Here is a 15822-nt window from a genome sequence, read left to right as displayed (position 1 = left end):
GATGTTTTCTTTCTCGATTCAATTCTTTTCATTCAGTAGGTAAATGTCTTGCCTCTCCTCATTTCGAAAACGACAAAGAAAAGCGTTTTTATTAACACCAATTTTTTTTTCTTATTTGTTTTCTCAATTTATTATACAGCTTCAAATTCTTGTTCATTTTCTGTAATTTATCTTTTTTTTTTTCTTTTTTCGTTTCTTCTTCTCTTTTACTTATTATTTAACGCTGTATTAGTGAAAGGCTTTGAAAAAACTAATATTGAATATTTCATCACTCATCTTAATAGAGCAATATGACCAAATCATCGGGTCGTTCACTTAAACAAACATTATTAGATGTCTGGTTTGAACGTACAGAAAATTGGACATCATCATCACTACTGTTGGAAGAAGACGAAAGACGAGTCAATGCCCTTCCACCTTGGGTAACAGCTCACAAACCGATCTATACGACAAGAGCAGACAATCATGACGACCTGTTACCAGCTTGGATTTCCGAACGCCCAGATACCTCCACAGCCAATCCATCGAGCAATCCTTATCCTAACGGAAGTAATTACACATCAAATCTTACGCAGGACCCTTTTTCGCTAGTCGAAGAAAATGGCGTGCCTTCCTCTTTTTCAATCAAATCTTCTGAACACACGAGCACTAAGAAAGAAGAAGAAGATGATGATGATGAAGAAATAGCAATAGACATGGAAGATGATCTGTGTTCGCCCATAATCGAGGAGACACAACCATCGTTCTCTTTAAAACGTCTCGCGCCCAGCAATACCTACCGAAGCTATCCCTTTAGTATAAGAACGAACTTTGAAACCTATGATGAAGAAGAAGCAGACGATATTCCATCTCCCATTGGAATAGATGACGGTGATGATGAAGATGAAGCAGAAGAAGAAGAAAACGTACAAAAAGGAGCAATAATGGCCGAAGATACACAAAAGCATGATTATTATCCGCTGGCTAAAGACACACAACATTACTTCACCGACTCTGCAACAGCAACTGTATTGTTGCCTTTAATTGAAGAGGAATCAGTAATAGTAGAACACAACGGATATTCATCAGCCGAATCCATAAACCTTGATGAATACTTCCAAGAAGTCGATGAACAAGATACATATGAACAATGTAACAGGTTGATTGGTGGTGATGACGACACGCAAAACTCCATATATCACGCAGCCAACGACGATAATGGCACGCAAGACACCGTACCTTATGCAGCCAACGACGATATTGGCACGCAAGACACCGTACCTTACGCAGCCAACGATAGTGACACACAAGACACCATACCATACACAGACAATGACGATCATGATATACCGTATACCATACTTTACGCAGATAATCACGAAATAGAAGAGGAAAATGATGATGATAATCGTACAGTACAATATAGTTTCCACGATAACAATGAAGTACTTACACCCGATACAGTTCCGTATGACTCTTATGAGGAGCATCAGGATGATTCCAATACAGTTAAAGCTACCAATGATATACCCCAATTACAAGAACAGCATTCTCATTCTGTCGATACCACCACTACCAGTAGTCATAAAGAGCAAAACAGCAACAACAACAATGTAAATGAAGTGCATTCTGATTTTTCGGCCGATTTGTCAGATTTTAATGAAGAAGAATGGATGCAATTAGAAAGAGTAATGAGCAATGCATCTTCGAAAGACACTTTTTCAAGCTCTCCTTCCTCTGCTACAGCTTTCTCTCTAGTGACTAATACTGTTACTACTACAACATCAGCAGCAGCAACAGCAACATCATCAGGTAGAACAAAATCAGTCACTAGCGGTAAGAAAAGAAGAGCCGCGTCTCCTATACCCGTGCCAACTCAACAGCCACTTATACGACCAGAAGAGAAACATGTATTAAAAACCATGAACACACTCAAGAAACCCACAACGATCATGGATTACTTTAACCATCCCAGTAGTAATGTAATTAGAGCCAATGACACACAGATAGGTACGTAAAAAAGCCTCTTTACTTTATAGAAAAAATACTAAATATAAATTGTATGTAACCTACAATAGAGGAAGAAGAGGTGGGTAAAGAATCGACAATTCCTTATTTCACATCAAGCCCTGAGGAAGGAGAAGATGAATACTGTAGGAAGAAAAAGTTCAATGAGGAAACGATAAGTCAAGCACAGCAGAAGAGATTTGTTAGGAAAAAACCGCGTATGGGTTTATCAAAAATGGATCTTGTCCCAAAGAAAAGTATATAAATAGTCTTTGCCAGTTCCCCGCCCCCCCCCTGCCTCTTCTCTTTCAGTCATGATTGTTTCATTCTACTTCCAGTTCTCTCTTTCAATTATATGTTGCTTTATTAGGGCTCTCAAAGGTATTTGCTATATACGTATGTATATAAATAAAACGTAATACAATGTATACCACACGCGTCAATAACCAACCCAGATAAAGAAGTATAAAAATAAACAAACACGGGTTCACTATAGTTTTAAAAAATACAAAATCTGGGTGTTTGAATTTACCGATATTTTTTTTTTTTTCTTTTTATAATATTTTATTCTTTTCTTATGCGTTTGATGGCCACTACGTTAAGAAAAATAAAGAGATGAATAAAGGGAATATGGAATGATTATATATGTAAAATAAGAAATAAACTAGCAAATAAATCATAATTAAGAGAAAAGCAACGAGAAAACTGATGTAGGGATTGGGAATATGTATACATAATGTATGAAAAATGAAAAAAAAGCCAGGAGACATGGGGATAACGGATAGGATTGAAAATGTGTCGGATGAAGGTTCACATACAAGTGATAGTATACATATAAGTACATGCATATCTATCGATAGGAGAGTCATGACATGAGAGAGACAGAGACAGACAGGATAAACCAATTTTGCTTAACGAGTGTAGATGACAGAATCTAAAAATATATAAGAAATTTTTTTTTTTTTTTGTTATGCGTAAAAGATTACCAAAAAGTACCCGTAGGCCATATTAGAAATAGATTCTTAATAAGGAATGACTTGAAAGAACTATCAAAAAATGTTGATCGTTACCAAGATTGTTAGGATCCATATTACCACCATTAATCATTGAAGCATGCGGAGGAACAGCAGCAGCATATTTCATATTATTCCAACTGTTCATCAGGTTAGGATCGAAATGGGTATCTGAATTTTGAAGGCCAACAGGATATAATTCAGTAGCCATAAGTGCTTGATGAGTTTGTCGATTATGCGCATTTGCATCAAAGTAGGGTCCTATAAAAGATTCATTCAAAATATTATGGCATAGGTTAGATCAACTAAAAACTTCTTGAATCAAATAAAGAAATCAATTTACTTACCGTTCATGGGTGATGTTTGATGGAAATCAATATCATCTTCCATTCCACTACTTGTTTCCTCATCATCCGATTTTGAACCACCAAATTCCTGCTTTGATAATTCTTCCGTGCTACTATAAGGTGTCATTTGTGGAGTTACCAAATGAGTCTCAGAAGAGGACCAAGCATGATTGGAGGAAGAGTAAAGGTTAGGCAGGGAGGCTGTAGAAGAGTTATTGTAAAACATAGGAGCGGCAAGATTGGTATTTGTATGAGATGTAGCAGTTGTAGTCATAGGAGGAGTTGTCATAGCGTGAGGGTTATTGTTAGCAGCAGCACTGGAGGAAGGAGTCATCGTAAGAGTCGTGATATTGGCAGCTCCCACATGTCTATTAGTAGTAGTAGCAGCAGCAGCAGTGGCGGCAGCAACAGCGTTAGGAGGCATTTGATCAAGACTAATATCTAAGGGTAAAGTCCCATTTAACTGTTGAGAAGGATGTTGAATAAGTTGCTGTTGTGATGATGTGGATGGTTGCATTTGAGGTTGTTGTTGTTGTTGTTGTTGTTGCATAAACTGAGCCAGCAGTCTCTTGTTCTCTCTTTGAAGTTGTAAAATTTGATATCGGTAACGTTCTTCTCTAGCAATACTTTGCTTCACCCAATCCAAAGCCTTTTCAACAATTTGACTTTTAGAAGGTCGACGATAATTGATCAGGTTAGGAAGAGCTTGTGCAAGTGTTTGGAATTTGATGTTAAGATTTTCACGTCGTGCGCGCTCAATAGCATTGTGTTCTGCTCGACGTTCGGCTTTTGACAATGGCCTATTTAGGTTATTTTTGGAAAAAAAAAAAGAAGCGTCAGATAATTCTGTAAAATGACACGGGAGGATTCAGACCCCGCATTTATTTTTGAAATCAAGGAACCACGATAAAACGCTCTCTATGACAAATATTAAGTCCTATCGGTGAAGGCTTACTTTTTTGACGAAGCTCCATTAGAAAGTGACGTTTCTTCGGCCTTCAAATCTATATCCAAGAGGTCTTCAGCTGAAGGAAACTGAGAAACCGGTGACTCATTTGGTTGAATGTTCATATTCGCTGACGCGTCGGAAGGGGAGCTGGAGGCGTTAGAGGAGGGAGAGTTATTGTTCGTGGCGGTGGTGGCAATGGTGGTGGTAGTGGCAGTAGTGGCATTTGTTGCATATTGAGCACTTGTATAAGGAAAAGGATCCATATTCATGAATGGATAACCGGGTTTTGCAAATTGGCTCATAGTCGATCTATGACTATATAATCCACGATGAACTGGGAACATAGCTGACTGAACAATAATGTGGCTGATTGATTTGTAATTGTACTGATACTTTCTTTTTGTTTGTTTTCCTTATGAAACGTACAATAAAATAAATGAATATAATCTGAAGCCAAACTGAAGTTATTCTGAGAGTGACTGAAAAGCCTTTTGTTTAACAAAAAACCAGATGCAAAAAGTGTGAAAGTGAAAAAGGAATGTAAAATATGCAAAGGATTGGAGAATATAAAATAAAGAAGAAAAGCAAAAAAAAAATTGGTAAAGTCTGTACAAAAGGAAGAAAGGCTTTTCGATACCTTTTTATATACAAAGAAACAAAAGAAAAAAAAAAAAAAAAAGCGTTGTTCGTGGTAAGTGATAACAGTGGGTGTTTTTTTTTATAGAATAATAATAATAACAACTGACAAAAATAACAGACTTATTGCTGATCTAGCCGCTGTCATCTAATTTTACCTTTGGCTTTACAATTACCGCGGTTAAAACTTCCTAGATTTTGAATTTCCGCTTTTGCCTCTCCTTATAGCGCGAAGCACTTTTTTTTTTTTTTTTTTTTTTTTTTTTTTTTTATGCCTCATCTTTAAATGATACATTTTACGGCAAAGAAGAGGAGAAGGGGAAGGGTAACCTGTGTTCATCGGGATTCAAAATGTCTTCTTCCATTATGACAAAAGAAAAAAAAGGCTCTATGCTTTATGAAGTAGTACTACGGAACGTGTCTAATCAATAAACTTGGACGCACGATAGTCACAACAGTTTGATAAACACAATCTGTGGAAACGTTTTTGTTTACAACAGTTGAACAGAAGCGGAAATTATTTGTTTATTGTTGCTTGACTTTATAAGGAGCAACGTTTTCTCTCAGATTTGCTTAAACTTTCAAAAAATGTCTTTGGAGAAATTGATACCCCGAAAAAGAGATTTTTTTAAAACAGTTTTCTTTAGAAAAGCCAAAAATAAAGGTTCGAAGATTTAAAGAAAGAAAGGCTTCTCTTCGGTAGAATGAATTACGCAGCTGTATGCTTGCAGGATGCTCTCTTTTTAAATTCTATCCATATACATCTGTCTACAAACCTATGAGATAGAAATGGTTCGTTATCTCTAGCGATAAAGAGAGAGAGAGAGAGAGAGAGAGAGAGAGAGAGAGAGAGAGAGAGAGAGAGAGAGCGAGAGCGAGAGCGAGAGAGATCTATTTATAACGTATCATGTTAATTAAATACAATTACAAGTTGCACGGTGAAAATAGCACACATCCACCAGCATTCACAATTATCCAACGGAAGAACAGTAGCAGTGGCAATAGGAAAGCAAAGGTACAGTGTTTTACACGACTTAGGATCAAGTTTATACATTAAGAGTGCTGAGGTCTTTGCTACTGATGAAAAAGATGACAAACTTGACACTGTGGCGTTGGCCATGTCTTTTTGAAAGGATGCCAATTAGCAAACAAAAACACGAATGACGATCTTTACACTTATGTAAACACTCCGCCTACAAGTTATTGAAATGTTACTTACGGAAAAGACTACATCCACACTTTCTATTAGACAACCGTTCTTGCTTCTTTTTTTTAATTTTGCATCCTTTTTTTAAAAAAAAGCTTAAACCACCATGAGGCTGGTTTCTTTTCTTTTTTAGAACTCTCTTAAGCTTAGTATGCACGTTTGTTTGCTTTACTGACTACGAAAATGTCACATCATCGCCAAAGTTCAGCTTTTTTGTTTGTTAAACTGATCTGGTCACTTTCATGACACACCATCTCTCGGGCTAAGACGTAAAAAAGTGATTGAGACGTTTTTGTGCTAACAGAAATACATAAGTTTGGACTGCAAACAGTCTTTCATATGTATATATACACTGTGCTTAGGAACACCCTCCTTTTGACTTTTTACGCGTTTTCTATACTTTGTTTGTTATTGATGTCTATTCGTTGTTACAACAAGAACTCGTGACTCTGCTTGGATTAAATTGTGGCAACCAACAACGCACAGCCCATCTGTCAGTTCTATGTAAGGCAATGTGTTATATTTTTAACGAGGCCGAAACAAGAAGATCCAAAAAACGAATCTTCATGTGTCATCCTTATCATTTTTCTTCTATTTTTCTCCTAAAGAATGAGTTTTCCATGGCATAAGCTTGGATACATTATCTTGTATAAAAATAAATTGATGATTGATTTGTACTAGGAAATAGGAACATAGTACACTTTAAATTTATCCCATTTTAAAAATAGTTTTATGCAGCAAAGAGCGCCTATCCAGATTTGGATCGTGGAGTTTGAATTATTTTCAATATCAGTATCTCGCTGACGGTCTGATATATCATTTAGCCGCCTGTAGTACAATGGTTACACCTATTAATGCAAATGCTTGGAGGATAAACGCGTACGAAGTTTAAAACTTGGTTGCCATCCTTTATCTATCAGAATACAAAAAATGAAAAATAATGGCATTCACACATGATTTCTAGACAGTTTCTTCAACTCCTTTTTTATCTCTTTTCGTCATGAAAACAATGTCATTGAGAAGCTGAGTATGACGGCACCTAGAATTTATGAGTACACAATTGATCTTTCCCGTTGAAAAGGGAGTAACCATGCAGACATTCTTTAACAACAATGTTCATGCACTGAGAAGCATACTCTTCCAACAAGTTTTGTGACGTAATTCGTAACTACTTTTTTCTCTGCCAGTAGAACTTCTTTATGTAGAGGTCAGACAGATGATGACATGGATCCTTGAGTGCAACTTCATGTTTCATCGTCCATCAACCCTTACAAAGCATGTATGCAATCTTTTTATTCATGACCAGCAATAGAGTCATTGATGAAAGCGAAAGAAAAGAAAATAAAGGCTGACAAAATGAATAAACCAAAAACAAAAGAAATAAATAAGTAAGGGAAGCCAGAAAAAGAAATAAAATCTAACAAGGAGCGACGCTAACAGGCGTAATCGGTAAGATAGGAGCATTCGCATCGGCAATTTCACCGCTCGCGCCTTCTTGCAGAGTGGGTATGTTTACTGTAGATGATGTTGATGCACTAACAAACTTATCGTTGGTTAACCGACGAGAGACTTGTCCTTTCGGTCTGAAGGTATCAACGGCACCGACATCAACTTATAGGGAACAGCGTTAGTCATAGAAATTACAAGTATGATCTTACATTAGGAAGCAATCTTTACCTTTATAAAGCTTTTCCTCACAATCATATGCTCTCGGTGTCAATTCAATGATAGTATGTAATGGGATTCGTGCGTATGGTAACTGATCATGACTTAAACCCATGAAATAGGCATACATACACCGGATGGTCGCCTGATGGGAAATAATCAGGATGTTTTCCTGTCTTTCTAGATCCATAATGACAGGTTCTAACCGCAACACCAAATCTCTGTAACTCTCTCCTCCACGATAACGATAATTGAACTTGTCCTCATCTCTTTTTGCAAAATCATCTGGATACTTGGCCTTTGAAAATATATATATAGGTATATAAAAGACAAAAGCAGGGAGAGTTGAGTGCTTTTAGAAATGAAAAGGAAAAAGTGAGCTACTCGGGACTTACAGCAATTTCATTATAAGTCATGCCATCACATATTCCCGTATCCAACTCATCCAGTGCTTTCCATTGCTTTTTGGGAAAGGGCAAGTGTCTCGCTGTTTGGATGGTACGTTTCATGGTCGATGTCCAAACGGTCAAGGGTCGATCGCCAATATTCTGTTTAACCAACTCTGGTAGTTTTAATGCGTACTGCTCTCCTCTCGGTGATAAACCTGAATCGCCACCTATTTTGTCCTCCAGATTGAATAACGATTCGCCATGCTATAAATAACAACAGCAAAAAGGGAAGGTTGGTACACTTTTAATTTGTCCTTTTTCAAACGTCATTCACGAGGGTTAGGTTTTTTTTCTTTACTCTGCTAAACCATATTCGTTTTGGACGAGTGTGCAAGTTCATCAAATAGTACACAATACGACTTTCCAAATATCCACGTATCATATTGATGATAAACTGACTTCCCACATTAATCAACTTGATATACGTCAAATCCTGTTCTGTAATTGTTTCGTACGCGGCTTCGTAATGACGGATGCGCTGCATAAAATCTTCGGTAGCCACTTCGGGATCACGTTTACGATAATCAGGTGAGGATAATTTGACGTCCTTGATATTGGACAAGATGACACGCTCGTCTTCACATATGGATTCGATAAACAGCACTTGAATATCTTTTGATGTCAACTCCTGATGAATCCACGCTCGGGCTTTCTTTGTTGAGTTTGTAGCGTCTAAAATACCGACTGTGCCTTCTGCTTTTTCAAACCATGCTATCATATCTCTCAGGGCCCACGCTGCTGCTTCACGTCGTGTTTTCATCGCTTCTGCGTTGTGCGGGTCGAAAAAGGTGTGTGGTAAATTTAAACCTGCTAATTTTCGTCGATAATTGCCCACATGAAATACTTGAGTTTTGATGCCTAACCAAGTCAAGTATCTAGACACTACAACGGGTTGATTGGTTGGTTACTTGGAGTTTATGGAAAACTTTTTTTTTGACATTGTCCAAAAAAAGGAATCCTACCTTTTGAGGCAATGTATGTCTTTCCTCTTGCAGGTAAGCCTACCATCTAATCAAATGTATACATATGAGTGCCTGCTATTTGCGATTTTTTCTTTCTTTTTTTTTTTTTTTTTACTTACTACACAAGCTATACGTAAATCTTTTTAAAAGAAAAAGACGAGTGAAAAAAAAAGGATAAATTGCGCATGAGTGTGCGTGTGTTGTGCAAATCTTTCACTTTTATATGTATTTTGCAAATGTTCATGTATCAAAAAAAAAAAAGTTACGGATATTTACTTGCTGTTGTGTTGCTCATTTTTCTGTTAATTATATTATCGCACAAGATAAAGTTGAACTTTGTGTTCGCTCACTAAAGAGTCTTCTGTTACTCAAAAAAAGGGAATAAAGAGTGTTGATGAAAGATAGCAAAGAGTTAGAAGAGAGGAAAAAGCAATAAGGAAAAGAAACAAACCAGCATATTTCAAATTGGCTCAATGTAAAAACTAAGACCCACCCCCAATCCCAAACTGAAATCGTCAGTTTAAATTTTACTGCTGTTGTTGTGGCTGTATACACACACCCTTTTGCTCCGACTCCTTCCCGTTTTCTTTTTTTCCTTGAAGCATGGCATCGAAGAGTGAGGCTTACGTCCTCAACACGAATAACGTTTGACACTCTTGTTCAATGACAAGAGTACTATCGCCTCGTAAGCATGATCTATGCAAAATCAAAATATACATATACTCTATGATCATAGTATTAAGGGGAGGGGTAGGTGGAACAGCAGTTGTCCAACTTTTTTCCAAAAAGAAAAAAAAAAAAGTGATGCTCTTGTGATATCATGTGCATTTGTCGGACCCAAAGGGCATTTTTCATCGGAGGAGGGTCTTCAGGGACTCGTCCTTAATTGTTCTTTCAATCCAACCATGGGTTATCAAAAGAAATATTTGATCATCTACAGTTGTATCAAATACAATATCTCACGTAATGAAAAGGATCGACTTTTTTCCTTGGTTTCTTCATACACACATTTGTCTGTTCTTGTTCTCTTTTTCTGTTGTTACTTCCTAATTAAAAGAAGGCCCTCATTCTTTTCATGTACTAAACATTTTCTGATTTCTAAAGCTTACGTAAAAAAAACAAACTAATCTTCTTTTTGTCATCATATATCTCGATGGAAAATCTCGGGAAGTATATACTCAGTCTATAGTTAAATAATTCAAAGGGTCTTGTGTGCAAATTGCAAGTCAGGTACATTCAAAGATTCGCCTTTTAAATGATACGAATTGCACACAGAGCCAAACTAATTCTGCATATCGACCATGTCTTTAAACAACCGATGAACAACAAATTTTTTATATGCATATATTTAACTGCCAAGAGGTTGAACATATTTTTACTCATATGAGCAATATGTATACATATTTATATGTGTGAGAGAGAGAGGTATCCTTTTATTTGTAAAAAACTAGAAATTTGTTCATGAAGATGTGGATGTGGATGATATAGCATTGTTTGCTGTGTTATTGTTATTTGTTGAGGCTGCATTACCAGTACGGCTGGTTGAGGCACCGGCCTTATTTCTGTTATCTTCTTCTTTTGCACATGCCTTCAACTCTTTCCATAAAGTTTCCTTTTGCATACTTGCTTTACACAACTTGCTACGTGCTTGTTGAAGACGTGATATATACTCATTACTATAATTGATATTTTCCTAAAATCATTGTAACACGTGATGTTGTGAGTTATTTATTAAATGTACGCATCCACTGAATATCTGCATTTTTACCAATAAAAGTTCTTTGACTCGCTTCACCACCTCTCTTGCTTCTACATCAATGTCTTTCATATCATCTTCCTGATCTACGTCCATTGCTGTGCGACTGCCAATGTCAAAATCTTCTTCACGCTTAATGGCTGCTTCCACTTCTTTGTCCAATTCCTTTGGGTCTAAAGGTTCGACCATTTTACTATCTAATTGACTACTATCATCAACCTCATTTGCCGTTGGTTGTTGCGAAGCACCTGTTTGAGCTTGCACAGCAGCTGCTTGAGCGGCTACTGCCAAAGTATTAGCAGCTGCCTTCGCAGCTTCCATATCTTCTCTATATTTTCTACGCTGTTCCGGTGTACGATCAAACGTTAAATCTAGATAACGCGGGTCGTCCTGGTGCATAATTGCATTTAATCGACATAAAATTTTATTGAAATTCTTTTCCCCTTCAATGAATTCCATAGAAGTTTTGGCAAGTGCGTCAATCTGTGGTGACAATAAGATTCTTCGTAATGCTGGTCTACGAACGATATCGGTTGCCATTTCAATAGGGCTCAGGATATCTGTTGAATGAGGTAGGTTGTGCGGGAGGAAGACGAGATATTTACAATGAAAAAAAAAGGATGTATGTATATATGAGTATTATGCTCTTCACGTTTCATGCAGATGATTTCCTACCTTCAATATTAATCAAAGTATACGGATCTTCTTCCTCATCAGACATGCCATCTTCCAGTCTTTTTCTTTTTCTCTTGACGACTGTTCTTGTTTTTCCGCCTTTTGTGAACTAGTAAATGACAAGTAACATATTTTTTGATGAATAATACTGAACTTGCCACTACTATTTACGTATCTCTTTGTTATCTCACCTCTGTTTCTTCTGATAATGAGCCTGGTGCACTTAATTTGTTTCCTCCAAACTCTGAATTAGGTGTAGCCCATCTCTTCAGTAAAGAAAAAAAAACATTAATAGAAGTTAAGGACAAATAGAACTGTTCATTCCTTTTAAGAAAAGGGAAAAAATGAATAGCTCAACACTGTTGAAAGATGTGAAAATGAGTAACGTAAAAATGTTGTGCTTTGAAAAGGATATGTTTATAGCCTCTGTTATGAGGAACGAGTCCAATTTGGTCGGTCTCACTATTGTCGTCGTCGTCCTGCATCCACTTTGAGGCTGCTGGTGCTGGCGCTGATGTTGAAGCTGGCGATTGTGCTGGTTGCAGAGAAGGAAGCGCTTCTGACATTCTGTTACAAGCTAGAATTCAATGCTTTATCGATCGACTTTATTGGAAAAAAAAATTCGCAAAACTCTCTTTTCTCAAAGAAAAATTGAAATGGGACGGAAATTGGATTTGGACAATTCAAGATCGATAAAATTTGGTTGGCTGGTGTGTGGGCACTATCTTGCCCCACATATAAAAAAAAAAGAAAAAAATGCTAGGGGGAGGGGATATAATTTCTTGAAAGCAAAAAGTAAAACTATCAGCCCTTATCTTTTGACATTTAGAGAGATATCAGCACCATGGCTTACCGAGCACAGCCACAAATCATAGCGCGCCATGTCAACAATTTACTAAAAGCTAATCTCTTGAAAGAGCCGCCAGTGTGGCTTTCTGCCGTTCAAGCGTATCCCCCTGGACCCAGTATCGTTCGTGCTAAAAACCCTGAAGTCAACGTATCAGGCCAAACAGAAATCGAACAACAATTATTCTCTAAACCACCACCTAAACAGCGAATTCGTTATTCATCAAAACATGTTCGTACACGTGCACCGAAACCTTTGCCCATCATTTATCCTGAAGATCGCTTAAGAAGACAGTTTTACAGAGATCATCCTTTCGAATTGTCAAGACCCAAAGTGTTGGTAGAAGATGAACATGGTATCAATAGAACCGATTTTAGTAAACTCTTGTTGGATGGTATGCATCCTTCCCAGATAGACGGTGAAGCGTAAGTGTGTTGGTCTAAAAGTTTATTATGATCCCTGAGAAAAAAAGAGGGTTGCTCATTCCAATTTTTATAACTATTAGTGTCATCAAATATCAACTTTATCTAATGACGCACGAAAAGATGTCTGAACGAAAAGCATATGCAAAAGCAACATCTGAATTCTATGAAATAAGAGCAAAGCAAGAGGAAATGGAGCGAGAATTGAAGAGGAAATTATTGGAAGCCTTGGGCAAACAACCAAAGAAGAAGTGGACTCAAAAGGGTCTAGCATTAGAACAAAAGGCGCTAGAAAGAAATGAGGCATCAGCATTAACAATGTCAATGAATATGGCTTTGTCGATGTAATAGAAACCATACTTTTCATTTTTCATTTGAGAGAGGAGAGTAGAAGCACATGCGATTTGATATATGTATATTAGTATGTAATAAATAGTTTAAACGATATGTCGTTCAACTTTCGTTCTATCCCTGTGCTTTACGTGTCGCCCTTTACACAAACTGTATAGCTCTCCAAATATCGTTAATAAACGTACTGTTACAACAATTCCTATCCCACATCTGCGCATACTCTATGCTCAACAAACCATGCATATCGATGTATACGGTTTGCATGAGACAGGCTTAAGAACAATATATTGTGAACAGATCAAAGGGTACGGATCCAATAGCAGACACATCCTATGGACCAAACCTAATCACCTTTCCTTTATAAGGAGAGCGTGGACGTTCTAGCCTAAGGCTTAAGGAAGAGAATAGAATGAATTTCAACACCATCTCTTGATAGATTAGGAGCTACAATTCGAGTAAAACAATAGTCTCACTCGTTGCTGCAATAGATAACTCTTTAAACAACGTAAAATATTTACAGAAAAATAAAGAGGATACAAGTTTTATTATAAATCCACGGGTTAAAGCAGGATGGTTTCGTTCATTTTCAATAAATGATGCATTAAGATGAATGAAATGAAATTGCAATAGAGTAAATTGATAATTATAAAAACACTATTTGTTGTGATTCAAGTTCTAACCTTCCATTAAAGTCGTAGCAATTCCAGATTCTTCTACAAGCAACAAACACAACGTCAATCGTACAGCTAAACGATACTCAAAGTCATGCTTTCTATGTTGCAAAGCCATCTCCCATAGTTGTTTACTTTTTAATTTATTGCCCCTAGACCAGGAAATAACGCCTGCTTCCCATAAGGCATAAGGCACTGTCCAAGTATCTTCTGAGATACAGTCTTTATGGTCTACCACCCAGTTAATATCCAATAAAAGATCGTCTCCATCCAGTACTTGCTGTTGATTGGAAGGGAAGGAATTCCTAATAGATGACTTTATAACATAAAGAGTAGCTCGTTCATTAAAGTAGTCTGGTAAGGGCGTATTTGGTGCCAAGTCCAATAGACGCTGTTCTTGTTCTTTCATTTCACATTTCTGAATAGCCATTAAGGCAGTCTGCACGTGTTGATTTAACCATTCTACTAATAATTCTGGGCTTGCATAAGGAAAGAGATTCCATAAACACATGAATTCTAAAGCGGGTACGTAGAAGTGTAAATTCTGATATCCGCTTTTTTGAAACATGGTAACTTTACGAAGAATATAAGTGTTGATATCAGATAGTCCGCCTCCCAATTGTTTAATTTTGTGTTGAAGCTGTTGGTAATATTTTCTATTACCATGATCATTGCTGTTGCTCTTGTCACCTCTACTGTTATTGATCAATTGCGGCACTTGTGCAAAACATAAAATGGCGTTTTCTCTACGTTCCGGTATCATACTATAACAAGCGCCTTGCGCATATCGACAAAAGGCAACTGACCAATATTGTTGTTCTTCCAAATACTCAAAAGTAGCAGCAGCATGCTCCCAATTCCCCGTCACCATATGATTGAGAGCCATTTCAAACCGGCAAGCATTGGTAACAGCCACTTCAGCCCATTCGCCTCGACTAATTTCCGCTGCGTACAAAAAGGATTGTGTGGATAACGGTAGATCAAAACCGTATTGACGAGCTGTACGTCCAGCAAAGAACAAATTGAGTGTTGAGTCAGGATGGTATTTCTGAGCATTCTGCAGAAGAATATCCATGCAAGTCTTGCTGTAGACATCTGTCAATATTTGGGGTGCAAAGGAAGTAGCTACTGTATAGTATGATAACAATGTGATCGTAGCCATAGAGGACCTGACACGTTGGCTCTGTCGACATTTGTTCAATAATGAAATACCTAGTTCTCTATCGGGTTTCCAGCCGAAAAATGAAAAGGCTTTCAGTATCTTTGCTGGTAGAGCGGATAAAACTAAATGGACAGAACCGATGCCAAACTGCACGCCGGATACTGTGTCTGCATCCATAAAGGCTGTATGATCAGACCCCATTTTCTGGTATTCTTGCCATACATAATTATAAGAGACAAAAGCTCGTCGTAGGTTCAACCCGCATTTCAAATATCCCATCATCGATTCTTGTAATAGTTGTAATACAGCCATTTGTAGGCAGCATTCTGCTTTGATGACATGTGCGCGTAGAACGCCATTGGATGGATGATTACTGATTCTGCTTTTCTTCCCTTGGAGCTGTTGTTCCTTCCGACGGCTATTGGTAATATTACTACTAGACGTTTGCTTTTCTAGCGCATCAGTCGTATCCTCTGGTCTCCGTAGGTATTTGTAATAACTCGGAAAGTAAGTCGATATTTTTGAGGGTTGTTTACTCAGCTCGAGTTGTGTATTGGCGATATCGTATGTTACATTGAGCGCATTTAGTGCCATATCCTGATCTTGTTCTGCTGAAGTCTTTATTTTTATGGGTTTGTAAAATAAGATACACACATTTGACAACCGTTACTACATTGGTGATAAGTGGATGGGGCTACTAATAAGCATATGATTCTCTTACCAT

General features: G+C 37.4%; 7 protein-coding genes across 7 annotated transcripts; 2 read left to right on the top strand and 5 right to left on the bottom strand.

Moving 5' to 3' along the window:
• Window positions 1-657: 657 nt before the first annotated feature.
• BDF20DRAFT_898106 (uncharacterized protein) lies at window positions 658-2536 on the top strand. Its single transcript, XM_053082587.1, has 2 exons — window positions 658-1989; window positions 2058-2536. The coding sequence occupies exons 1-2, from the start codon at window positions 696-698 to the stop codon at window positions 2249-2251; spliced, it is 1488 nt and encodes a 495-aa protein (XP_052931508.1). The 5' UTR covers window positions 658-695; the 3' UTR covers window positions 2252-2536.
• On the bottom strand, window positions 2513-3862 carry BDF20DRAFT_898099 (uncharacterized protein). The gene is made up of 3 exons (XM_053082586.1): window positions 3347-3862; window positions 2968-3260; window positions 2513-2633 (listed from the first exon to the last, which is right to left on the bottom strand). The coding sequence occupies exons 1-2, from the start codon at window positions 3768-3770 to the stop codon at window positions 2995-2997; spliced, it is 690 nt and encodes a 229-aa protein (XP_052931507.1). The 5' UTR covers window positions 3771-3862; the 3' UTR covers window positions 2513-2633; window positions 2968-2994.
• A 3693-nt stretch (window positions 3863-7555) lies between these two features.
• BDF20DRAFT_828839 (6-phosphofructo-2-kinase-domain-containing protein) lies at window positions 7556-9260 on the bottom strand (the record flags this gene model as incomplete). Its single annotated transcript, XM_053078270.1, has 5 exons — window positions 7556-7749; window positions 7837-8101; window positions 8199-8456; window positions 8551-9134; window positions 9215-9260. 5 exons carry the CDS (start codon window positions 9258-9260, stop codon window positions 7556-7558), a joined length of 1347 nt encoding a protein of 448 aa, XP_052931506.1.
• A 957-nt stretch (window positions 9261-10217) lies between these two features.
• On the bottom strand, window positions 10218-12211 carry BDF20DRAFT_991586 (uncharacterized protein; the record flags this gene model as incomplete). Its single annotated transcript, XM_053085351.1, has 5 exons — window positions 10218-10907; window positions 10983-11530; window positions 11646-11754; window positions 11837-11911; window positions 12032-12211. 5 exons carry the CDS (start codon window positions 12209-12211, stop codon window positions 10674-10676), a joined length of 1146 nt encoding a protein of 381 aa, XP_052931505.1. The 3' UTR covers window positions 10218-10673.
• A 278-nt stretch (window positions 12212-12489) lies between these two features.
• BDF20DRAFT_828614 (mitochondrial ribosomal protein S25) lies at window positions 12490-12921 on the top strand (the record flags this gene model as incomplete). The annotated part of the gene is made up of 1 exon (XM_053078263.1): window positions 12490-12921. One exon carries the CDS (start codon window positions 12490-12492, stop codon window positions 12919-12921), a length of 432 nt encoding a protein of 143 aa, XP_052931504.1.
• Window positions 12922-12971: 50 nt separating this feature from the next.
• BDF20DRAFT_200969 (uncharacterized protein) lies at window positions 12972-13438 on the bottom strand. Its single transcript, XM_053074904.1, has one exon. The coding sequence runs from the start codon at window positions 13279-13281 to the stop codon at window positions 13003-13005; it is 279 nt and encodes a 92-aa protein (XP_052931503.1). The 5' UTR covers window positions 13282-13438; the 3' UTR covers window positions 12972-13002.
• Window positions 13439-13940: 502 nt separating this feature from the next.
• Window positions 13941-15822, bottom strand: BDF20DRAFT_908227 (uncharacterized protein; the record flags this gene model as incomplete). Its single annotated transcript, XM_053083460.1, has 2 exons — window positions 13941-15716; window positions 15820-15822. The coding sequence occupies 2 exons, from the start codon at window positions 15820-15822 to the stop codon at window positions 13941-13943; spliced, it is 1779 nt and encodes a 592-aa protein (XP_052931502.1).

This window comes from Mycotypha africana (assembly GCF_025528875.1).
Source record: "Mycotypha africana strain NRRL 2978 chromosome Unknown BDF20scaffold_13, whole genome shotgun sequence".
NCBI lineage: Eukaryota > Fungi > Mucoromycota > Mucoromycetes > Mucorales > Mycotyphaceae > Mycotypha > Mycotypha africana.
The sequence above is the reverse complement of the archived record's forward strand: the minus strand, read 5'-3'. Positions and strand labels throughout refer to the sequence as shown.